Source organism: Lolium rigidum, chromosome 4 (genome assembly GCF_022539505.1).
Source record: "Lolium rigidum isolate FL_2022 chromosome 4, APGP_CSIRO_Lrig_0.1, whole genome shotgun sequence".
NCBI classification, from domain to species: Eukaryota; Viridiplantae; Streptophyta; class Magnoliopsida; order Poales; family Poaceae; genus Lolium; species Lolium rigidum.
In genome coordinates, this window is record NC_061511.1 from 75,311,498 (window position 1) to 75,337,120 (window position 25,623).

General features: G+C 49.0%; 3 protein-coding genes across 3 annotated transcripts in view; 2 read left to right on the forward strand and 1 right to left on the reverse strand.

Moving 5' to 3' along the window:
- LOC124647467 (60S ribosomal protein L10-2) overlaps positions 1-684 on the reverse strand; it is a 2,750-nt gene extending 2,066 nt beyond the window's left edge. The window contains exon 1 of the mRNA XM_047187410.1: positions 585-684. Coding sequence (XP_047043366.1) covers positions 585-594 — 10 coding nt within the window. The 5' untranslated portion in view covers positions 595-684. The remainder of the gene's footprint in view (positions 1-584) is intronic.
- A 9,447-nt stretch (positions 685-10,131) lies between these two features.
- LOC124647479 (purple acid phosphatase 2-like) lies at positions 10,132-13,982 on the forward strand. The gene is made up of 5 exons (XM_047187418.1): positions 10,132-10,589; positions 10,684-10,884; positions 10,975-11,086; positions 12,788-13,493; positions 13,590-13,982. Exons 1-5 carry the CDS (start codon positions 10,371-10,373, stop codon positions 13,777-13,779), a joined length of 1,428 nt encoding a protein of 475 aa, XP_047043374.1. The 5' UTR covers positions 10,132-10,370; the 3' UTR covers positions 13,780-13,982.
- Positions 13,983-18,273: 4,291 nt separating this feature from the next.
- Positions 18,274-19,323, forward strand: LOC124708493 (putative cyclin-dependent kinase F-2). The gene has a single exon (XM_047240178.1). The coding sequence runs from the start codon at positions 18,274-18,276 to the stop codon at positions 19,321-19,323; it is 1,050 nt and encodes a 349-aa protein (XP_047096134.1).
- Positions 19,324-25,623: the final 6,300 nt, after the last annotated feature.

The window sequence follows — 25,623 nt, forward strand, 5'->3', positions numbered from 1 at the left end:
TTGCAAACATCATAAAGTGATATTACAATAGAAATAGCATGTCGATGCTAGTTGTTTAAAATTCAGATAAATTGAATGGTGTCATGTTTCGTCTCCATCAAAAGTAGGTGATGTATAAACACATATGATCCATCTATCAAATCACATACAAACGGTGCAAAACTTGGTGATAACACAAAGCAATCTGCGTATCCTTGACTAAATGCATTGCAAATCAGAATTGTAATAAATGGAGCACCGACACCAGACATAACTAATTGAGCACTGCCCACTTATCGAGGAACAGCAGACCGGAGGAGTAGGCGGGCAGCCATGGAGACACCTTCCCCATCCGGAGGTCTCAGATCGCGGGTCGGGCCAGAGGGCTTGGCAAATTCGTGCGGGGGGTCCCGTTCCTACCGCCGGAGGAGGGCGGCGGCGCGGTGGCCGGGGTTAGTGCTGGCGGCGGCGGTGAACAATTAGGGTACGGCCTGCGTTCGCTAGGCTATTCGGGGGAGAAGTACTGCGGGGTAAACTTGAACAAGGGCTACGAGCAGATCAACATGGGCGAGAGAGAGAGAGAGAGAGGGGAAGCGTGTGCTTACTTCTCCCCATGGCGACGGCGGCGATAGGCAGGCGGCGGCAGCGGCGGCGGCGGGAGGACGGAGGAGCGTTTGGGGACGGATGGACGAGGCAGTTTATATAGAGGTGGGGATTGCGAATGGGGGGTTTGCGCGTGGAGTAGAGAGGTGGTATTGGACTTGGACTGTGCGCGTTGGGTTTGCGTCACGCGTGACCGCCGGGGCTGTTGGGCCTGCGGCTGCGGAGGGATTGGTCCGGGCCCAGAGAACACTAGAAGGTTCTGCACGCGGGGGGCGGCGCGCAGCCGCAAGAAGCAACCGGCTCTCGCTTGCCGGCCCGGGTGTTGTGACAGCGACTACTGGGTCAGCAACTGTAATTGGGCCTGCTGCTCTAGCTGACGAGTGACGAGGTCCATATGCAAGAATTGAACCCAACATGGAAACTACTGGCAGGCTCGGACCAAGTTCAAAGACGTAGGGAGCCTGCTCGCTCAAAACAAAAAAACACGAAACTTGTAACGGCTCAATCTTCCATAAGAAATGGAGAAATCATCTCAAAAAATGGAGAAATTAATTATGAGAGAAGTACGTATGTACCCACTGTGTACCAATCAGGCTGTTTTTTTCTAGGCCGAGATTTTCGAAATTCGGCCGGTAATCGGTTTTTTCGGTACCTACCGCTATAAGAAATTATTTGAGCCTGGAATCCTGAAATTCATTTTAAAATTCTATAGGTGGGCTGTTTGGTTGCCACAGAATTGGGCCATCATTTCATTTAAGAAATCCAGCAAAATGATGCCATGTGTAATCACAATTCGAGTGAAACTGTCATTCACAATTCCTGTGGCAACCAAATAACTTCAATATTGAATTCTATTGTCATTTACAATTCCTGTGGCAACCAAACAAGTGTCCATTTCTGGAATTACAATGTAAATGAAATGAATACATGTATTCATTTCAAAATGCTACAAATGAAATGAAAACCTGGCTTCCAAACGACCTCTTACGGTATTTACCAAAAATTATGAAGATGAATTTCGATAAATTCTGGAATTTTTTTAATCTTTTTTGAAAAATCTCGGTCAGTATTTGGACCGGCAAGCGGTTATGCCGGTGTCCACCGGTATTTTTTAGATAATGAGAAAAGAAAACCTTGCTACCAATCAGCTCATGCACATAATCTTTCTTTTTCTTTTACGAGACCGCTCCCATGGAGGCCTCAAAGCGCGCCTCCTCCACCGGCCAAGATAAGAAGGTGAAGGTGCCGAAGAAGCTGCCGACGCCAGAAGATAAGTTCATCCAGGCCGCCAAGCGACACGGGATCCCCACACCATATTCAAGCTAAAGCAAACCTAGCATGCGACCGAACATGCGGCGAGGGTGGCCTCCATGCTAGCCTGTCAAATGCAGGCGAACGCCAACACGCATTTTAGGTGCCTCGGGCCTTGGAGTATTTCAAGGCAAAATGGACCAAGGCTTCCACATGGTCCATTGTTGGAACATGCTGAAGGAGACTCCCAAGTGTAAGCTAGGCTATGCGACCTATAATGAAGCCCTCAAGAACGGCACATCTACGGTCCTCGTTGATGGCGAAGACAATGCCCTTGGCTAGAATGCGCTTCCATCTCGTTCCAGGTGCCAAAAATCCACCAAGGCCGCTCTCGCTCGTGAAGCTTCAGCCCTTGCATTGAGCGAGGCAATGAAAGGCGATGCCTCGACTATCAAGACTCCATGGCCAAACGAAATGAGAGGAAGCGGCTAGAGAAGGAGACCATTGCTACCATCTGCATCAACCTCACCAAAGAGGCTATAGAGGTACAAAGGTTTGGCACGGAGGCTAAGTTTCAGACGAAGGACACCATGATCATGCTCGCCGACTTGAGCAATATGGATGACGATCAACGCTCATGGTTCGAGAAAAAGCGAGCCGAGATCCGTCAACGGGACACCTGATCGCCCTTGTCTACATCGTGAGCATTATGACCTTCTTCCACCCTTGCTAATCATGACCCCCTTGTGCTCCTTTTGTAACTTAATTGCATACTCTACTATGACCACTGTGTAATGGACTACATTAGACATAATTTATGCCACAAGTGCTGCGGTTTAAATGGCTTAAATATGGCTAGAATTGATCCATTTGCGGTGCATTTGGCTAGAATTAATCTATTTGTGAAATGCATAAAACATAGCCAGCCTAGGTGTACAAAATACGTTGGGCCGCTAGGGCAACCCCAGACTTAAACGGTCATCATGGCCTCGCGACCATTTCCATTTCCGCGGTCTGATGCAAACAAACGGGTTACTTTTGGTAGCTGAAATCGTGGGGTCACTAGAGATGCTCTTAGGGCATCTCCAACCGCGCGACCCAAACGGACGCGCTGGGCCGTCCGTTTTGGGCCGTTTGGGTCGCTGGCCGGACACGCGGACAGCGGCCCGCGTCCGCGTGTCCGTTTGGGTCGCGCGCTGCGCCCAACGCGCGGACGCATCGCATAATCCGGAAACACGAAAATAAAAGGAAAAAAACAAATTTAAACGAAATTTGATTAAAACATATGCCCTATTTTGGGCAAATTTATACATAGCCCTATTTTGGGCAAATAACTAACAAAAGAAGCCCCTATATGGGCTTTTAAATTTAAACCTATACTAAAAACCCTCTATTAGGGTTTGGTCGGCGCGCGGTGGCCGCGGTGCGCCGCCTAGCCCCCGTGGGCGTCGTCGCGCGACGATCGTCGTCGTCCACCCCGGCGGCGACGCGCCGTCGTAGGCTGGAGCGCGCGGGGACTCCGGCCACGGAGACCACGGGGCCTCCTCCCACGGCGAGTGGGGGTCGGAGCCACCCGGCGCCGTGCCGCGCACGGAGCAGCGCCTCCTCCCACTGAGGCGCCGGCTGTCCGTCCCGCCGGGCGCGGCGCCCGGCCTCCCGGCGCCCGCCGCTCGCTCCGGCGGCGGTCCCCGTCGGCGCGGCGCCTCGGCCTCCTCCCCGCCGCGCGCCGCCTCCTCCTCCTCCCGTCGCGCCCGGAGGGCCTCGGGCGTAGAGCTACCGCCCTCCGCCTCTCCACCTCCCGCCGCGTCGCCTCCTCCAGTTTCGGAGGTGCGAATGGCCGCATGGAGCTCGCGGCCATTTCGCCTCCCTCCTCCGCCGCCGAGATGATCGGGCGGCGCGGAGGTCCGGGTCCTCCTCCGAGGACTCCGTCTTGGGCTCGATGAGGAGAGGTGGCGGTTGCGGCAATGCGCGCACCGCCGCGGGCGGCCTCTCCGGTGTGGAGGCCGCCGCGGTTCCCTCCGGCCCGCGAGCCGCGGCGGCCGACGCCGACTCGCTGGCCGGCCTCGTCGTCGTTCGCTCCGGGAGCGAACCGTCGCTTCGCGGGGCCATGGCGGCGGTTTTTGCTCGGGGAGTGGAGTGGGGACCGGAGTCGGAGGGCCGGATCCCCTCCGGTCCCCATTTAATAGTCTCCCCGGTCACGACGATGTGGGCCCAAAGGAGACGAGGCGACCGGCGGGCGGACGCGAGCGGACGGCGCGTGCCATCCGCGGCCACGCAAACCTAGCCCAGATTTGGGCCGGGTTTGCGTCGGCTCGCGACGCCGCGGCCGTCCGCTTGCGGTGCGTCCCGCGCTGCGGCCGCGTTCTAGTCGGCCGCCCAAACGGACGCACGGGCGCGGTTTGGGTCGCGCGGTTGGAGATGCCCTTAGAGACATAACCAGGTATAAATCTAGTAGGTAGCAAGTGGGATGCAAAAATGAAGCACGCTCGTGCACACAATCTATCCATCCAGCAGAAAGCATTTCGATGTGGAAATATCTCTAAGCAGTGTGCAGTGTTCCTGTCATCCTTGTCAACTAAAGAAAACGGATAAATATCTACACACCGGCACGCAACCAATCCATCCTTTTCCGTTTGAAACGGAGACCGTGGGAAATTTCTCCCCGAAAGAAGCAGGGGAATTTCCTCATCATAGATCTAGCGGTAGCCACACGACAATAGATTACGGTGATGAGGGCGGTGGCCTGTTTCGATTCGGCAGATGGTAGAGGCTTTGCGCGACTCAACGACGCCTTCATCACGCTGCTACCTAAGAAGGATGGGGCAATTTGTGTTGGCGACTACAGGCCGGTCAGTTTGGTCCATAGTGTGGCCAAGATCGTCACGAAGGCCATGGCTATCCGATTGTCAGGGGTGCTGCCCAGGTTAGTGGATCAGAATCAGAGCGCGTTTGTTCGGGGAAGATCGATTCAAGACAACTTCTTCATGGTGCAGCAGTCCATCCACAGCCTGCATAGAAGACGGATTCCCGCTCTCATGCTGAAATTTGATATGGCAAAAGCTTTCGATTCGGTGTCCTAGCCGTTCCTGATACAGATCCTGCAGCACCGGGGTTTTGGGCCTCGCTGGATTGCCCGGCTGATCACTCTTCTCTCTACTGCAAGCACGAGGGTGTTGATCAATGGTGGCGCAGGGACGAAATTCTGGCACGCAAGAGGGCTGCGGCAAGGCGACCCCCTCTCCCCTTCGCTGTTCATTGTGGTCATGGACGTTCTGAACGCGGTGATTAAACTTGCCGAGGAGGAGGGCCTGTTTGCTTCGCTAGAGGGCAGTGGCATCAGGCACAGGCTGTCTCTTTACGCTGACGATGTTGTCATGCTAATTCGACCGACAGTGGATGAGGCCACAGCTGCGCTGCACCTGGTTAACACGTTTGGGGAGGCCTCGGGCCTGCGCTGCAATCTGCAGAAGAGCTCGGCGTCGCCGATCCGTTGTGAGGGGCTGGACCTGCAGCCGATCACAGCGATCATCCAATGCCCTATCAAGGCTTTCACTGTGACGTACCTGGGGCTCCCCTTATCCCTGACGAGACTATCAAAAGCTGTTCTCCAGCCGCTGATGGACAAGATTGTCGGACACTTCCCGACTTGGAAGGCGTCGATGTTGGAGCGTAGCGGGAGACTCGTCCTGGTGAACTCGACACTGGTGGCAACGCCGGTGTATCATATGATGTCCTTGGACCTACCGCCCTGGTTCTTCAGCTGCGTCAACAAGCTGTTGAGGGGATTCTTTTGGTCTGCGGCGATGGAGGCAAGAAGGGGTCAATGTGTGGTGGCCTGGGACTCGGTCTGCGCTCCGAAGCTCCTTGGAGGTCTGGGCATAAAGAACTTGCGGCTGCTCAACCTTGCGTTGCGGACGCGGTGGAGATGGCACGAGCGTGCGGAGGAGGATAAACCTTGGAAAGGGCTGCGTTTCTCGTTACCACATGAGGCGGAGGAGCTGTTTACCGCTGGGCTACACTGCACGCTAGGAGATGGCCATCGTATCAAATTTTGGCAGGACAGGTGGTTAGATGGGGGAAGTTTTGAGCAGCTCGCGCCAACGCTATTCAAGCTCCTTAAACCTGGGCGGAGAGAAGAGTCGGTGGCCATGGCCCTGCACAATAATTGCTGGGCTACGGCTTTTCGTGGAACGCCATCGGTGGCCGCTTTGGTGGAATATTTCCAAGTCTGGGAACGTCTCCAGCAAGTCATTCTGCAGCCGGATAGCCATGACGTTTTGGCTTGGAGAGGAACTGCGTCCGGTGTCTATACTGCCAAGTCGGCCTATGAACTCTTCTTCATGGGGAGAACAGCTATGGCGGGTGCCAAACAGTTATGGGCTGCGAGAGCACCGTTGAAGCATAAGATGCACCTCTGGCTGGTGCTAAGAGATCGTTTGTGGACTTCGGACAGGCTTGCACGGAGGGGTCTGCAGCACTCGCCGTTTTGCCCCCTTTGCTGCCAAGAGCCGGAGACAATTGAGCATTTGACGATCCGCTGTTCGTATGCGAGGGAGGTGTGGTACCATCTGCTGTTGGCCAGGCGATTACATCGCTACACCCCGACGGCGCACGAGGAGATCCCGAATTGGTGGAGAAGATTGCAGGAGGGTACCCCAGCCTCTGGCCGGAAAGAAGTGAACGCGCTAGTTGTCTTGGTCGCCAGGGAGCTGTGGTTGGAACGCAATGCCAGGACGTTCGACAGAGTTGCTGTATTACCGATGGAGCTTTGCAGACGGATTGAGGCGGAGTTCGAGCGATGGAAGCAGGCCGGGCTGGGGGGTGGTTTAGCTCGTAGTGGGAGAGCGCGAGGTGTAACGTAGGTGTGTGTGCTCTGTGGGGTGGAGAGACAGGTCGATGTGTGACCTGGGCTCGTTCTTGTATATCTAAAACTCCTTTCTATCTTAATGGATGAAGACACGCGCAGCTTGTGCGTGTTCTTGAAAAGACAATAGATTACGTGCCCGTACCTTGCGTTCAAGTTGAAGTGAAAGATACAAGATACAGAATATATACAGGGTTTTCAAAAAGAAACATGGCTCAACTAGGGATGTTCAGGCAGTACATAGTACTTCTTTTAAGATGCATGCATCCATCATGTGGAAGCCGTGATAGATACCGCATAGGCCATCGAGAGCATCATGTTTGAAACTTTGAACATCTGGCGTAGAGATTGGCATAGTCACTTGGATAATTTGTGAGGACTTTTACAGTACCCGAAACTACCAGCAGCCGTTCATTTTAAGCGATCTAAGGGCTCATGTGCTCCAGTACTCATTATCAGCCCAGAGTACTACTAACTCCAAAACTGGCGGAGTACCTCCACCAGATGGGCAAAACGGTAATCCCATCTATTCCTTCTTATTTTCTCTTTTCTTTTTCACTACTCCGATAATAATAGATCAATCTCAAGAAAAAAAGATAAGTTTGGGTTTGGGTTTCCAGTCAATTTCACCTGCGTTCACACGGAACATCAAAATTACTTTATGCAGATAGCTTCATGAAACAGAGTTTTAGATCCAATAGTACATGAATTGATCTGATCATGTAAGCATGAACCAGGCTATAGAAACAAAACAAGAGCAGGCTTGTGATTTTGTGGAAACTGAATATTCTTATTCGATGAGATTTGCTCGTCCGATCTACACGAGAGGCGGCTCAGCTGAGCTGCTGAAGATTAGGGATATGCAAACACCAGAGGGTGCAGCCGTCCGGGATATGGTGACAGTGAACGTGGAGGAGGCAGCGGCGTGGCTTCATGGACCATGGGTAAGGAGGAGTTCAGAAGGCAGCCACGGTGGTGTGTCCGCACGATCAGTTGCAATCAGCGAATTAGATCGTGTATGATACCCTTAATTACAATGACAAAATGTCTAAACTATCCTTCTGAACTAATGGCTAGATTTAGTTTGTACAGGGGTACCGTAAAAACTCCCTAATTTGTAGCATGAGAAATAATGGGTCTGAACCGAACCTTCATACCTTTAGATCTAGTTCTTAGCATAAAACCACCATATTTCAGGTTAAATGTTATGTTTGGTATGGCTTTATGTTTTGGAACCCAAAACCTGCCATATTTTTCGTCGGTTGTCTCAGAAAACACTAAACCCACTCCAAACGAATTAACACGTTTTCTGACTGGCCGAGCCCATTTTCTGGGGTGACGTGGCACGCCGACGGGAGTGTAGATGTGATATAAATTGAACATTAACCTATGGTTGGATGGTTAGGAGGGCAGTGACACCCCTAGCCCATCAGTATTTAAATTCCGGATTTAACACTTTGGTGTCTCATTAAAAGGTGGAATATTCTTCAGTGGGAGGCAACGTTCCCGTCGATAACGAGACTCCCGTGGTGACTTCGTCAATCTCAAGACCTGCCGGATCAGTTTCTTGGATCTAGTCTCTCGGAGGTGCTCATAGGGGTAGGATGTACGTGTGTGTTCATAGGAGTGAGTGTATGTACATATGTGTGAGGGTCTACGTCTATACTGTGTTTCGTCAAAAAAAAGATGTATCTTTTTTAATGCATGCATCACGTGGACACGTTTTCTTACCGGCCAAGCCCACTGTTAGCTGTAGAAACGAAACTGCCGTGCATACAACCTTTTCGTGTACGACGTTCATCCGATCCTCTCTTGCACCGTGAGATGGTATATAAGGTTAAACCACACACACACACGGCTGGGTCTGAATACATAAATCCAGACAAAATAGTGTCGCAAGTTACATGGTCACGTGACCTCTTTTCTTTTCTGACAGGGGACGGGTATACATGGATTGGATATGTCTTTTGGCGGATCTAAGGAAGGAAAATACGGAGGAGCACTGATCTATGATGTGACCCTCCATAGTTGTAACGGAGGGAAAGGCTGCCATATATACTAATTTAAAAATGTAAAATAATATACTCCCACCGTATCATATTTGTTGTCGCTGATTTAGATGTATCTAACATGTCTACGTACATAGATCAACGATAACTAATATGAAACACAAGAGTAGAAAAAGAGATACATTGCGTTGTAAAAGACAAGAAATAGTTTTGTTGGACCGCGGCGACGACACCTGCTGGTGCGTCGACATCTTCCTCGCTCTCACTTGGTATTGGTAGTTGTCTCCTGGTGAAAGCCTAGATTTAAAGTTGGATCGGTGTGATAGTGGCGCCTTCGACGTCACTTCTCTGTTGAAAGTATCACGTTTGGAGACACGGCTTGGAGGTCCCATGTTGCGCTCCTCTGGCGCTCGCCGTTGTCCAGGGCTGTTTTAGGGGTGCTATGCACGCCATAGCCGGCGAGTCCACGACGATGCTTTCTCGGGACCGACCAAGTCCTGCCGTCTATCTTCTTTAAATGGTGCGTCGACAAGGAGAGTCCCTCTTGACGTTGTGTTCTTTGGATTTGTCCAGCGTTGGTTGAGACACGGCTCTGTTGCCTAGCCTAGGACAAGTTTTTCTTGCTGTGTTGCTGTGTCAGTGTTGGTTGTTTTCGGACTAGCCAGTAGTGTTTTCTGTATTCGATACAAATATGGTACGCCTTTAACGCGACTCTCGGAAAAAAAAAAAAAGTAAGCTGAGTGTCAAGAAGCAGGCTAGCTAGCCAGTACTAGAAGATGCTGCCGGTGGCCGTCCAGTAGCTAGTGCACGCATGATACATGCATGGCCGGTCTCAAATCACAGTCCGCCGAATACTAGCTAGTAGTACTATTAGTAGATCGAAAGATGACAAAGCCAAGTCTTTTGCTAGTCGCCACAGCTTGAGAATCTCATCTTTCTGTACTTGGTCTTGTCCAATACTTGCACCTCCGTTTCAAATTGGTTGACATAGGTTTGGTAAATTTGATTTAGATATGTATGTATCTACAGATGTTTTAATGTATAGGTTTGCTTATATTAAAATAAAAACTGAGCTAATTAATTTGGAAATGAGAAGTACTAGATTGCACTTTCCCTCGACAACAGCAACAATGCTTGCAATTTTTCTTTTTGAAGTGCATTGCATGCACTTGTTTTGGGTATATAGAAGGATGCTTGCATAGCAAAGATGACACTGACTCAAGCTGAAGCGGAACCTATCCATCTTCAACTGGCGCGATCATGGGAATCTCTTGTCGTCGCGATCGGCCGCTTCATTCCAATCGGATGGCTGATCGCCTCCGGGTCGTCCACACGTACGAATTAATGCACGAGGGAGGCGACGGCGGTCAGAACACCCGACGGCGACGCGGCGGCCCAGTGAGATCGACGGTGGCACGGGACGCGATATTCCTTTTCCCAACGCACACATGCACGCCCAAACAAAAAACCAGGCCCGGAGTCAACTTCCCGTGCGCGGATTACATTCATCGGCCTGTGATTTTTCCTGGTTTAGAGAGTGTGCCGAGGAAGATCCTGACTGTCCTTAAATAACCCAGAGACCCAGACGCCTTTCGCTCGACTCCATTTTCAGATCTCTGCTTCTTGACCTGTGTCGTGAGAAGAAAACCAGAGCAGAGCAGTGCATGGAGCAGAGTGGTCGCAAGCGCGTGACGGCCGGCATGGGTGGTGCTCGTCGGCTTCTGGTCCTCCTCCCGCTCGCCGCTATCCTCCTCCTAGCCACGGCGGCCGGCGCGACCGCCGGGGTAACGAGCGGGTACCGGCGGAAGCCGGAGGCGACGGCGGACATGCCGCTCGACGCCGACGTCTTCCGCTTGCCGCACGGCTACAATGCTCCCCAGCAGGTCCCCTCCCCGTCGTCGTCTCTCTCTCTCTGCCGTCTTCATCTTCATTCAGTAGGCTGCAGCCGCCAAGTTCCTCATCTGTTTCCGCATGCAGGTGCACATCACGCTGGGGGACCAGACGGGCACGGCGATGACGGTGTCGTGGGTGACGGCGAGCGAGCCGGGCAGCAACACCGTCGCCTACGGCCGCTCACCGAAGAAGATGGAGATGTCGGCGCAGGCCACGCAGACGCGCTACGACTACTACAACTACACCTCCGGATTCATCCACCACTGCACGCTCACCGGCCTCAAGGTAATTAACTGGTATTAAGAGCAACAGACAAGAAACGGGTCTGAAAACTTCCACTGATTTGTGTGAGCTTGTGGATTTGGACACATGCAGCACGGTGTCAAGTACTGGTATGCGATGGGGTTCGGCCACACGGTGAGGACCTTCTCCTTCACCACGCCGCCAAAGCCAGGCCCTGATGTGCCCTTCAAGTTCGGACTCATCGGTATGCTATCTTCATCACTCCGTTCGCTCTTCAAGTACTGCTTCACTGAATCAATAGTCAGAACAACTTTGTAAACAATTACATACCTAAGTCAGTTAGAACTACAGTATACTACAACAGAGCAGAAACAAAGTTTCGGTACGATCTACGATCTAGGACAGGATGGGAAAGACCAACAGGGCAGCATCGCCACTGTTGTCGTAGCTAGCATCCAATGTATGTCCACCAATATTTGCCCATGCGTTGTTCAGCCGGCGACGTCGTGAAAGTTGCTGACACGTCCACTTCCTTGCCCATGAGTATCTATCAGGACAGGATTCCCATGTTGACCACCGCAGGGTACACATTGCTCCTGTTTACTCCTGTAACCAGTGCTATAGCTGTCCAATATGAATAAGGTAAGAAATAATTCAATTCAGAGAAGAATCTGATTGATAGCTGTCGAGTTAGCTGGACATTTATTTTTGAGGAACAATCAACCTGGATATTTTATTACATGCCGAAAATAAATTAATTAATTGACGTGGTATTTTTACTCTCGGTGTATATGCTCCTTTTATTAAAAAAATGCATTTTAAACATAATACTTCCTCTGGTTTAAAATAGTTGCCCGAAAATAGATGTATCTATACACTGAAAAATATCTAGATACATCCACTTTTGGTAATTATTTTGAACTGAAAAGAGTGTTTGAAAATCTTAAAATATTTTACAAAGTGTTCGACGTACATTACACCATACCCTCCGTGCTCACAAATTCGTTTCAATAAAAATCAACTTTTTTGCAGCTTTTGTAAAAAAGAAAGAATTGGTGCTAAAATAAGACTTTTCACGAGACACTTTTTTTTATCCTTGTATGTAAGCCACAAAAAAATATATTTTTCTTGGCTAAACTTTTTTTTTCCAGATGTTAGCTAAACTTCACATTAGAAAGTCAAGATGAACGGGCAACCAAAAATTCTAAATTTTGTCAACATTTTAAATATTGTTTTGTGGATAAAAATAGCATATATGATTAAAATGGAATTTCTGTTAACTAGGCTCTTTTCTGAGGAGTAATGTAATTAACCAAGCTCCGGTTTTTTGTTTGTGTTGCGTGGGACAAACAAACAACCAAGAAAAGAATTCAATTTAAAGAACAATTTTGATTCATAGCTGTCAAGTTAGCTGGACATTAATTTTTGAGGAACAACCAGCCTGGATATTCTATCACATGCCAAAAATAAATTAATTAACTGACGTGACATTTTTACTCTCGGTGTATGTATGCTCACTTTATTTAAGATGCATTTTAAACATAATATTTTAAAATATTAAAATACTTTTAAAAAGTGTCCCACTTGTGGCTCCACACCTTACCGTACGTGCTCACAAAGTTGTTTCAAGAATGTAACCTTTTGATCTAAAAAAAAAGTAACCTTTTTGGCAGTCTTTGTAAAAAAGAAAGATTTGTTCCTAAATTAAGACTTTTCTCAAGACACGTTTTCTAATCCTTTTACATAAGCCATAAAAAATATCGTTTTTTGGCTAAACTTCACATTACCACTTAGAATGTCGAGATAAACAGGCAAAAAATCAAAATTTTGTCAACATTTTAAAAATTGTTTTGTGGGAATTTCCCTAACCAGGCTCTTTCTTGAGGAGTAATGTAACTATCCAAGCTCTGTTTTTTTTGTTGTGTTGTGTGGGACAAACAATCAGGTGATCTTGGGCAGACGTTCGACTCGAACAGCACGCTGTCGCACTACGATGCCAACGGCGGCTCGGCGGTGCTCTTCGTGGGCGACCTCTCCTACGCCGACGCCTACCCGCTCCACGACAACAACCGGTGGGACAGCTGGGCGCGCTTCGTTGAGCGCAGCGTGGCTTACCAGCCGTGGCTGTGGACCGCCGGCAACCACGAGCTGGACTACGCGCCGGAGATCGGCGAGGCGACGCCCTTCAAGCCCTTCACCCACCGCTACCCGACCCCGTTCCGCGCCTCCGGGAGCACGGAGCCCCTCTGGTACTCCGTCAAGATTGCTTCCGTGCACGTCATCGTGCTCTCCTCCTACTCCGCCTACGGCCAGTACACGCCGCAGTGGACGTGGCTGGACGCGGAGCTGCGGCGCGTGGACAGGAAGGTCACGCCATGGCTCGTCGTGCTCATGCACTCGCCCTGGTACAACAGCAACGGGTACCACTACATGGAGGGCGAGAGCATGCGGGTGCAGTTCGAGCGGTGGCTCGTCGACGCCAAGGTAGACCTCGTCCTCGCCGGACACGTCCACTCCTACGAGCGCAGCCGCCGCTTCTCCAACGTCGCCTACGACATCATCAACGGCAAGGCCACGCCGGTGCGTAATCTGGACGCGCCCATGTACATCAACATCGGTGACGGAGGCAACATCGAAGGCATCGCCAACAAGTACGTTCAATCAATCGTTCCAGAGCTGATCAAACTCTGAGTAAATATATAGGGTGCTCGATCTGTTTTGTTACTGATCAGGATGTTACAATGCAGCTTCACGAAGCCGCAGCCGAGGTACTCGGCGTTCAGGGAAGCGAGCTTCGGGCACGCGACTCTGGAGATCAAGAACCGGACGCACGCCTACTACGAGTGGCACCGTAACCACGACGGCGCCAAGGTCGTTGCCGACTCCGTGTGGCTCACAAATAGATACTGGATGCCCACCCACGACGACTCCAACTGATCCTCACATCACAGGGATGCATTCTGACGAAATAAACATGTAGCAGACACAAATGCCAAATGGCATACATTCCAGCAGTTGTGTAGCTATCGTGAATCTCTGTTGTGTGTGAGCCACGGGTAGACCAGTCATGTCTCGGGGGTGTTTTCAAAAGAGTTGTAAACCTTGCTTTTTTGGTACCTCAATGCATTGGCAATTTGGCATTCGGCAGAGCACCTCCATTCATTTAATTTTAGTTTCAAGTTTTCAACTACTACCTCTGTTTTAATGAATAAAACGCACATATATTTTATGACGACCTTTGATAAAAAAAACTAAAAAAGTAACAAAATCTTCATTATATTGTGCTCCCTCTATTCTAAAATAGTCTACATTCTAGCTCCAAAATTTGTTCTGAAATAATCTACATTCTAACTTTTAGTCAATAACAACACTGAAAACGAAATGGTTTTGCTCTTTTTATTGGACGTTGTTATTTTCATGGGTTAAAGTTTGCTCCACAGAGGTGGTGAACCCCAAGTTTGCTGGAGTGTTCTCGTCGCGGAGGTTAGGGTATTTTGAGGTTTTTGTTGGACGTGGTCATGTTGGATGCAGATCCACAACGAGCACCGGTTCTAGCAAGATCGGCAGTGAGGAGGGGAGAAGGAACGATGATCAGGATCCATGTCATGTGGATCATGACAGAAAGGCGGTGAGTGAGGAGTCTAGGAAGGAGGGGGTTGGCTCCATGTTTGATCAGCTTGCACTTGATGAAGAGGATTTCGATGATTTCGCGATTGAGGATGATGATGCAGCTCTGGCAGAAGGTGCTCGTATGATGGTTGTAGCTCAAGTTTTTATAAACAAAAAAATTTAGTCATCAAGCCCTATTGCAGCAAATGCACAACGCGTGGAACCTGGTACGCGAGATCTCAGTTTGTGTCGTGGGTGATAACAAGATTTGAAGTCAAATACTTTTGTTTAGACGACTAGGAGAAAGTCGTGGAAAGTGGCACATTGTTATTCAGAGAGTGGGATCTTAATTATCATCGCACCATATGATAGTTTGCTAGAATCTGATTCAGTGGCACTTAACTTCATGTCAATATATATGGGTTCTAATACACAAGATTCCAGAGGGATATATGAAGGAAGAGGCTGTCATACCGCTAATACAGAGAGCATGTGGAGAAATTGTGTGTTTGGAGATGATCCATGCTGGTACTTTCAAGGGTGATTTATCCGAGATCGTATTCATCAATCGTCATGATGTCTGTAAGCCTCTGACAAGGGCTGTCTCAGTTGTCGAGGGGGAAAACGATATATTTATGCAGTAAAATATGATAAACTTGGAGTCATCTGCTATGCATGTGGACTAATTGGTCATGTATGGGTGTTCGCCTTCATTCCTGGAGAGACGCATCAGACCCCTTCGGGTCAAATTAAGTCCTTCCTGGTGGTGTTCCTTCTTGTTTCGGTGCTCCAAGGGTTGGAGCCGGAGGTGGAGGGGTAAGCTTTTATGAACTCTATCTAAAATAAGACCTAACTGTGATGTGTTATCTAGAGTCGATTTGGCATCGAGGTTATTCTTCTTCTCCTGTTCGGCACAGTGATGGTGGGGAAGATTATAGCTAAAGGTGGATCTAGATGGTGTTGGGAGTCTGGTATACTGGAAGATCAAAGCTGTTCAATCTGGAAGGTCCTATATTGATCGCCGACTCATATGGCTGAAGGGCGGTTCCATGTCGCCAGCTTCGTTTGATGCTCAACCTCCATTGGGAGGCTATGTGAAGGACATAAGGCAACGCTCATCTTCATTTTTGGATTAAGTGGTTTGGTACATGGAGCCGGAGAGACAGAGTTGGAGTGCATCTAGGACCGAATCGTTTTGCTCTCTCGGGTCGCCCCTCCAGGCGACTGAGAGGGCGAAACCCTAAGCCCGCGACGCCGGTTAAGGGGGCGGCGGGGATCTGGGTGCCCGCCTCCCCGCGCGTTCGCCAGCTGGAGGATCTCACGCCGGGACTGCTTTGGTTGACGTCACCGTTCCGGGGCGCCCTCTGCTCCGTCGGCAGGTCTCTGGCCTGGCCGAAGGTTCGGGAGGTGTACTACGGTGGTGGCCTCGGTGGGGCTCTGGGTTTTGAGGCGGCGGCCTCGTGTTGGGTGAGGGCGGTGTGGGCCTGCCGGCGGGCTCCGTCTGCTGATGTTGGTTGCCGTGCGCCTTGGCTACGCGGGTGGCGAGGCGCCGGTGGAAGGGACGCGGTGGGGAGATCGCCCCGGTGGTCTACCGCGCCGGATCTGGAGGTGTGGCCTTTCTGCGTCAAGCTCGACCCTGCCCAACCCTGGACTTGCACTGGTGGGTTGTTCCAGATGGAGGTGGAGCGCTGGACCAGGGGAAACTCTTGGCTGACGGGGCGGCCACGAAGTTGTCGACGCTATTGGCGCCGATCTCCTTCCTGAAGGCGATTTCGAGGTACTCTATCCCCTCCCTATCTAGCCTATCTCGGGTGAAAACCCAAAAGCCTTGGCTTGGGCGGCGGCGGCGCTCCGGCGTCGTCCCCTTCCTGAAGGCGCCGCCTTGGGATGGCCAGTGGTCGTGTCTTCGATGGTGGTTTGGCTGCTGGGAGCGGGCATCTTCTGTGTTGCAGGGCTGGTGCTGGCGTGGAGTTCTGCTCTCCCCGGTGCTCTCTGCCTTGGTGAGTGAGAGGGGAAGGGTCCCCTCTCCGGTAGCCGCAGTGTTCCGGTGGTTGAGCTGGGGTGCCAACCATGGGCACTGGCACTTTCTTTCCCGCAGCTTCGGTGTGCTCTTTTCTGGCAGTTTGGGTCGCGGCGTGGTGATGGGTGCTATGGTGGCGGTGGTGGTCTCCGGTAGCGACGCGGTGAGGCGGTGTTCAGCGTCTTCCCAATCTCATATCTTTGCCCAGGCGTGCTCAGGGTGAGCAGATCCCCCTCTTGACAGGGTGCGCCCCCCCCCCCCGATCCGGGGCGAGAAAATAGAGTGTTTTTCTTCGGAGGTGGAGCGACTGGTATTGTGCTTTTCCTATGTGTTCGATGATGGTACGAGTCCTCCGTGGCGTGCTTCCAGAACCTCGCTTCCTCTTCAGTCAGATCGCAGTGCGGGACAATAGCGTCGTAGATCAAGCTTCGCTTCAATGTCTTTTTCTTTTTTTTAGTGCTTGTTCTTCGTCGCTTGTATGTTGTTTTTCAGCATTTTGTAAACTGTGGCGTTGTGGACTTTATTAATTTAAAGTCGGGCTCGTGGAGCCTTGAGTCTAAAAAAACATGGAGCCGGAGAAGAAGGCCCGTCTACGAAGTCCTCTAGTGTAAAAGGATCTAATTGTGTTTTCCTTATCTAGTTTAGGGTCCTTTGTGCTCATTCTAATGTATGTCTTGTAATTTTCTACTTTTTAAAGGACCTTTATGTAGTGATTGCACCAGTGTAATGGAAGTCAGTATCAACCTCTCTAAGTTAAAGAAAGAAAAGAACATGTCTAGCGGGTGTCGGTGTGCCCACTTCCCGTCCCAAGTGCTTACTATCGCCAGAAAAAGAATAGTCCAGCCCGCTCGACTCATCTTCCCCTGTGCCAAATCAACCTCGCCCCATTCCATGCTCCGGTCAGGAGCACCACCGGCCACACCTCCCCGGCCAACTGTGCTTGCCATCACCATCCCATCAAGACTTGCGCTCCTGCCACTAGCCTCCCATAGATGTGTGGCCGAGCGAGCGACGTTGGGGACGTACTTCCTCCGCAACGGCTCTTTGAAGATTTTGGGTGATTATTTTGAATGTGACTTTGCAAGTTTGCATATAATTGTTAGTGTAACGATATTTCATGAATTTCCTGACATACAAAATCATGAATAGTTTCCGGACCTTGGCTCGTGATCGAGTTTAGGCTCGGAATACGAGCTGCACTCCACGCACGCGTGCAGTCCAGAATTTCGATCGGGTCGTGTACACATGAATAGTTTGTGTGTTATAAAAGCGACAAGCAAATAACGAATAACGAAACAAGAACACACGCAGGGGACACAAGATTTAACGTGGAAAACCCCTTCTAACACAGAAGGGGAAAACCACGGCGCAATGCGCAAGAAACTTCACTATATCGGGAGGTGTTTACAAACGCCGTGGGTTATCTTATAATCTGATGAACCCTAGCCGGCGGCTTACAAGATGTATATATAGGCGGTGCCAACGATCCGTACCGTATATGAATTTGGATCACAATACAACATTGTGGGTTACGAATCTGATCGGTTTTTGACTCCGAGTCGAGGCAGAAGTTGGAGTCCAGGCCAGGTAGCTAGGCCTGCGATCTACGTTTTCCGGGCGCCTACATAAGGGGCACTAAACTAGTTGCGTTTATTGAAAGCTCAACTGGTTGCGCTTGTATCTTCCGCGGCGATTGAACCAGCGCGAACAAAATCAGGCGCTTGTACTACGAATCTACGATGGCGGCTTCCACGAGTAGGAGCGGCGGCGGCCACCGGAATCCGGCTGTCTGGCCAGCCTACATGGCGCGCTACGAGCCGCTGGAGAGGCTTGGCGCGGGCATGAACGGCGAGGTGTTCAAGGCGTGGGACACCAAGGAAAATCGGATCGTCGCCGTGAAGCGGCTCAGCGGGACCGGGATCGACGCCGGCGACGACTTGATCTTTTCCGGCCTTCAAGAGGTCTGGCGGGAGTGCAGGTGTCTGAGGACGTGCGCCGACATCCCCTCGGTGGTGAAGCTGCTGGATAAAGTCGTCCCCAAGGTCAATTCGGACGACTCCTTCCTCATCATGGAATACGCCGGCCGCCTCAACCTATGCGGCTACATGCAGCGCCGTGCGCACCGTCATCGTCGGTTCTCCGAGGCCGAGGTGTGCCGGATCATGAAGGAGCTCCTGGAGGGGGTTAGCTCCGTGCATGGCACGGGCATCATGCACCTGGACATCAGGCCCGAGAACGTCATCCTCGACGATGGCACGGAGGATAGGACGGAGAGGAGGCCCAAGAATAAGAAGGGGGCGAACCAGGACAGCGAGCTCAAGGAAGACGACATCGTCTACAAGATCGGAGGCTTGGGAATCTCCCGGAGGAAAGAGCAAGGCCCGAAGCAGTCGGAGGTGACAATTGCGACAGCGTACAGCGCACCGGAGCTACTCCTGCACTCGTGCGAGTACGACGAGCGCGCGGATACGTGGGGGCTCGGATGCATAATGGCCGACCTCCTCTCCGGCACCGGCATGCCCACCTTCGGCCCCGACGACTCGGAAGAAAAGATCATGAGCAAAGTGTTTCACATTGTCGACCCTAAGTGTAAGGGGATCAAGAACTGGGCTGGGTACCCGGGGATAGCGGCAGAGTGGAAGTCGAAGCTACCGGCCGGAAAAAACAAGTCGAAGTTGGCAGGGTTGAAGACGAAGCTACTTGGGCATCCTCTTCGGCGCCGGTTCCCCTTCTGGAGGTTGTCGTCCGCCGGCTTCGAGGTGCTCAGCGGGCTCCTGGAGAGCAACCCGGCGAAGCGGCTTACTGCAGCAGAGGCCCTCGAGAAGCCTTGGTTCCAGGAGTACTGTCGGTGACGCCGTGGGTTTGGCAGCTGCTTTTGTTAGATTCTTGCGCTCCTAGGGTCTTTGTTTGAGAAGAATAGACGATTTGGATCCCTACTTGTAAACCATGTGTACGCATGTGCATTACTTTCACTTGTGGATACAGTCGATATATGTAATAGTTTACCTTATGATTATGATATTGATTGATTTGTTCATGCATGCATCCACCAGTTCCTTTTTTTTCTTCAGAAAGATATAAATTGTGCAATTTGAGTATGTGCAGCCTAAATCTCTGTCTCCACAACTTTCTGACCAATATTTTGCTAGTACAAACTTTGATCTTACGTCTGGAGTAGTTCCACTCAATCGGTTAAAATCTCGGTGACCACCTGTACACATGTTCAGGTGCGTCTCAGACTGTCAGGTGAATGAATGTTGGAAGCAAAATGGAAGTATTTGTCAGTGGGGAGTATATAAATTTGAAGCCTCCAGGATATGAATGGTCACATCACATGTATTAGAAAGTTGAAAGTGTTTGATTTGTGACTCTGAACTGCTGGACATTCAGATTTCATTCTAAAGATCAAGCCCTCTAGACGTGGAGACGAGGATGTGTTAGTAGAGAAATCAAGTATCTTTTCAGTAATTTCAGTAAGAAGTGCATACAAATTGGTCCTCCAGTCTCAGCCGGTGCAGTGGGATTTCCCTGTATCCCTGTTTCTAGTGATCTACCAGGTGGAGAGAACCTGTGCTGGGCAAAATCTGGCGTGCTTCTGTGCCTCCGAAGGTGAAAGTGTTTGCTTGGAAATGAGCATCGAATGTGCTAGCAACTGAATCCAATAAACTGCGTCGATGCATGCGAGTACCAGGACTGCGCAATGTCTGTGGCCCTTGCCAGCTGATCCAGCTCTGCAAGTGAATATAGATGCATGGTTCTACACGGTAATTAATCAACTTCCGGAAAAAATGCTTGACAACACTCTCCTTGTTGCTTGGCGGGTGTGGCATGCACGCAATGAGGCTACCCATGACAAACCACTGCCGACAACTCAAAGTTCTCGCCGGTTCTTATGCAGCTATGTGAATGTTATGGGAAATACTATACAAGAGCAGCCAGTCGAGGCCATTTTGAAGGGGAAGTCAACAATGATGGCTGCTCCTTTTACTGGGCAGGATAGTTATCAGTAAGAAGGAGCCACGTGGTCTCCTCCTCCTTCAGGCTGGGTTAAATTGACAGTCGACGGCTCATTCAAATCGGAAGATGGTACAACCAAGCATCTGACCTCCAAGCGACGACACTCACGGTTGGATTTTGGCATATCTGGGAGGCACGGAACGAGGCTCGTAACTCGGACGTGAAGCCTGATCCATGTCGCACTGGACGTAAAATCCTAGCGTATATTGATCTGATCAAGCAAAATCTGTTCAAACCGGTCTCCGAGCACAGGTGTGCGTCCATTTCAGCAGCAACAACATGGACACCGCCGCCGCCGGACACGGTTCTGGTTAGCTCGGACGCGGCCATCTTTAAGGAGGCCGGATGTAGAGGAGCTGGAGTTATTTTGCGCGATCATCATGGAGCTTTTGTGGTGGGCTGTCGTCAACATGTTGTGGGGCTCTCATCCCCGGAGCTCGCGGAAGCCGTGGCTCTCCGACGAGCGGTTCAGCTAGCAAGAGACGAGGGAATGGACAAGGTCATCTTCGAGACTGACTGTCTCTCGCTGGTGCAGCGACTAAATTCGTCGACTATGGATAGATCTTCTGTTGGGATGTTGGTCGCTGAGATCAAGGCTTCCGGGCGAGGCTTCACGTCGATCTCGTTCAGGCATGTGAAGCGTGTTTTTAATCAGGCAGCTCATTTGTTAGCTAAATCTAGCTTGGATGTAAACTCTAGTTGTGTTTTTTATTCTGTTCCGGAGTTCATCCGAGGTATTTTTTGTATTGATGTGAGTTAATCAATAGAGCTATGTTTCCTGTCAAAAAAAAAAATCGGAAGATGGTACAACCGGTGCGGGTATGATCCTTCACAATGACACAGGGGACATTGTGTTCTCGGCATGCCGATCATTAGTGATGTGTGAAGATCCCTCGGAAGCTGAAGTTCGGGCATGTGTTGAAGGAGTAGTCAACTGCCGATCATCATCGAGACACAGACTGCATTCAGTTTTTTTTTTTTGGAAAGACATTGAACACATTTTATTGACCAGCAAACATAGTTAAGCTTAGACATAATAAATCTAGGTGCATAATAAAGCCATTGAAGTTTTCTTCTTCTGTAGGTGCATGATCGACTTGATGCACTACAATCATGAGATAATCACACAATGAATATGGTTAACTATTTTTATGTTTCATTGTGCCTAGAGGAATATGTATAGTTGACACATTTTTCTTGAGTTATTTGTCCACATCATTTTCTGGTGGTTCCTCGTTTCTTTGAACAATTTGCAACTCAAATTATTGCAATAACAAAATCTAACAAATCATTCTAGGTTTAACATCAGTTCTTTCAAGGACTTCCTTTAAACAATCACGATCCATGTGGACTCTAACTAAAGCATCGGATATGTAAGATCTAAACTTATCACAGGAGAAAACAACAACAGAGAGTTTCTTTTCTACCATGGGATAATTTCTTTATGCTTCATTAAGAGCACGGCAAGCATGGTGGATGATATTAAAATTAGCACCATCTCTCTGGCCAAGAATAGTGATGGCGTGTATTTTACACGTTCGTTGGGCAACCCCAAGAGGAAGGTATGATACGCACAGCAGCAAGTTTTCCCTCAGAAAGAAACCAAGGTTTATCGAACCAGGAGGAGCCAAGAAGCACGTTGAAGGTTGATGGCGGCGGGATGTAGTGCGGCGCAACACCGGGGATTCCGGCGCCAACGTGGAACCTGCACAACACAACCAAAGTACTTTGCCCCAACGAAACGGTGAGGTTATCAATCTCACCGGCTTAGCTGTAACAAAGGATTAACCGTATTGTGTGGAAGATGATTGTTTGCAGAGAAAATAGTAAAAACAAGTATTGCAGCAGATTTGTATTTCAGTATTAAAAGAATGGACCGGGGTCCACAGTTCACTAGAGGTGTCTCTCCCATAAGATAAAAGCATGTTGGGTGAACAAAGGGATGAAGCTTGCTACCCGCATGGGTAGCTACACACCCATGCAGTATACCAATATGCAAGCCATATTAACTTGTTTTAGCTCGGTTTCCTAGTAGAACGTGGAATTCTAGTGTATAAAAGTGGTTTCCGAATTTTGATTTGAACTTTTTTTGTCAAAGTCAACTCAATATTCAAAAAGTCAATGCAAAATACGTTGGTGAGTTGACTTTGATAAAAAATATTCATATCAAAATTCGGAAACCACTTTTGTACACTAGAATTCCACGTTCTACTAGAAAACCGAGCTAAAACTAAGTTAGTATGACTTGCATATTGGTATATCGCATGGGTATGTGCTACTCATGCGGTGCTGAATGCACTCTCGGTGAACAAATTACGGTCGGGCAATTGACAAATAGAGAGGGCATAACAATGCACATACATGACATGATAAGTATAGTGAGATTTAATTGGGCATTACGACAAAGTACATAGACCGCCATCCAACTGCATCTATGCCTAAAAAGTCCACCTTCGGGTTATCGTCCGAACCCCTTCCGGTATTAAGTTGCAAAGCAACAGACAATTGCATTAAGTATGGTGCGTAATGTAATCAACAACTACATCCTCGGACATAGCGCCAATGTTTTATCCCTAGTGGCAACGAGCACAACACAACCTTAGAACTTTACGTCACACTGTCCCGGTGTCAATGCGGGCATGAACCCACTATCGAGCATAAATACTCCCTCTTGGAGTTAAAAGCAAAAACTTGGCCAGAGCCTCTACTAGTAACGGAGAGCATGCAAGATCATAAACAACACATATGTAATAACTTGATAATTAACATGACATGGTATTCTCTATCCATCGGATCTCGACAAACACAACATATAGCATTACAGATAGATGATCTTGATCATGTTAGGCAGCTCACAAGATCCAACAATGAAGCACAATGAGGAGAAGACAACCATCTAGCTACTGCTATGGACCCATAGTCCGGGGGTGAACTACTCACTCATCACTCCGGAGGCGACCATGGCGGTGTAGAGTCCTCCGGGAGATGAATCCCCTCTCCGGCGAGGGTGCGGAGGAGATCTCCGAAATCCCCCGAGATGGGATCGGCGGCGGCGCGTCTCGGTAAGGTTTTCCGTATCGTGGTTTTCGCCTCGGGGGTTTCGCGACGGAGGCTTTAAGTAGGCGGAAGGGCGGGAGTCGGGGGCCGACGAGGGGCCCACACCACGGGCGGCGCGGGCCCCCTTGGCCGCGCCGCCATGTGGTTTGGCCACCTCGTGGCCCCACTTCGTATGCTCTTCGGTCTTACGGAAGGTTCAGTGGCAAAATAGGCCCACGGGTCTTTGTTTCGTCCAATTCGAGAATATTTCGTTACTAGGATTTACGAAACCAAAAACAGCAGAAAACGAGAGCGGCACTTCGGCATCTTGTTAATAGGTTAGTTCCGAGAAAATGCACGAATATGACATAAAGTGTGCATAAAACATGTAGGTATCATCAATAATATGGCATAGAACATAAGAAATTATCGATACGTCGGAGACGTATCAAGCATCCCCAAGCTTAGTTACTGCTCGTCCGGCGAGGTAAAAGCGATAACAAAGATAATTTCTGAAGTGATATGCCATCATAACCTTGATCATACTATTTGTAAACATATGTAGTGGATGCAGCGATCAAAACAATGGTAATGACATGAGTAAACAAGTGAATCATAAAGCAAAGACTTTTCATGAATAGTACTTCAAGACAAGTATTAATAAGTCTTGCATAAGAGTTAACTCATAAAGCAATAAATCAAAGTAAAGGTATTGAAGCAACACAAAGGAAGATTAAGTTTCAGCGGTTGCTTTCAACTTGTAATATGTATATCTCATGGATAATTGTCAACATAGAGTAATATAACAAGTACAATATGCAAGTATGTAGGAATCAATGCACAGTTCACACAAGTGTTTGCTTCTTGAGGTGGAGAGAAATAGGTGAGCTGACTCAACATAAAAGTAAAGAGAATGGTCCTTCAAAGAGGAAAGCATCGATTGCTATATTTGTGCTAGAGCTTTTATTTTGAAAACATGAAACAATTTTGTCAACGGTAGTAATAAAGCATATGAGTTATGTACATTATATCTTACAAGTTGCAAGCCTCATGCATAGTATACTAATAGTGCCCGCACCTTGTCCTAATTAACTTGGACTACCGGATCTTTGCAATGCACATGTTTTAACCAAGTGTCACAATGGGGTACCTCCATGCCGCCTGTACAAAGGTCTAAGGAGAAAGCTCGCATTTTGGATTTCTCGCTTTTGATTATTCTCAACTTAGACATCCATACAGGGACAACATGGACAACGAGATAATGGACTCCTCTTTAATGCATAAGCATGTGACAACAATTATTATTCTCATATGAGATTGAGGATATGTGTCCAAAGCTGAAACTTCCACCATGATTCATGGCTTTAGTTAGCGGCCCAATGTTCTTCTCTAACAATATGCATGCTCCAACCATAAAGGTGGTAGATCTCTCTTACTTCAGACAAGACGGACATGCATAGCAACTCACATGATATTCAACAAAGAATAGTTGATGGCGTCCCCAGAAGCATGGTTATCGCACAACAAGCAACTTAATAAGAGATAAAATGCATAAGTACATATTCAATACCACAATAGTTTTTAAGCTATTTGTCCCATGAGCTATATATTGCAAAGGTGAATGATGGAATTTTAAAGGTAGCACTCAAGCAATTTACTTTGGAATGGCGGATAAATACCATGTAGTAGGTAGGTATGGTGGACACAAATGGCATAGTGGTTGGCTCAAGTATTTGGGATGCATGAGAAGTATTCCCTCTCGATACAAGGTTTAGGCTAGCAAGGTTATTTGAAACAAACACAAGGATGAACGGTACAGCAAAACTCACATAAAAGACATATGGTAAACATTATAAGACTCTATACCGTCTTCCTTGTTGTTCAAAACTCAATACTAGATGTTATCTAGACTCTAGAGAAACCAAATATGCAAACCAAATTAGCAAGCTCTAAGTATTTCTTCATTAATGGGTGCAAAGTATATGATGCAAGAGCTTAAACATGAGCACAACAATTGCCAAGTATCAAATTATCCAAGACATTTTAGAGTTACTACATGTAGCATTTTCCAATTCCAACCATATAACAATTTAACGAAG

Coding starts and splice junctions, on each gene's coding strand:
- LOC124708493 (XM_047240178.1), top strand. CDS start 18,274: ATGGCGCGCTACGAGCCGCTGGAGAGGCTTGGCGCGGGCATGAACGGC.
- LOC124647479 (XM_047187418.1), top strand. CDS start 10,371: ATGGAGCAGAGTGGTCGCAAGCGCGTGACGGCCGGCATGGGTGGTGCT. Junction 10,885..10,974: donor GCACGCTCACCGGCCTCAAG/GTAATTAACTGG, acceptor GGACACATGCAG/CACGGTGTCAAGTACTGGTA. Junction 13,494..13,589: donor ATCGAAGGCATCGCCAACAA/GTACGTTCAATC, acceptor GTTACAATGCAG/CTTCACGAAGCCGCAGCCGA.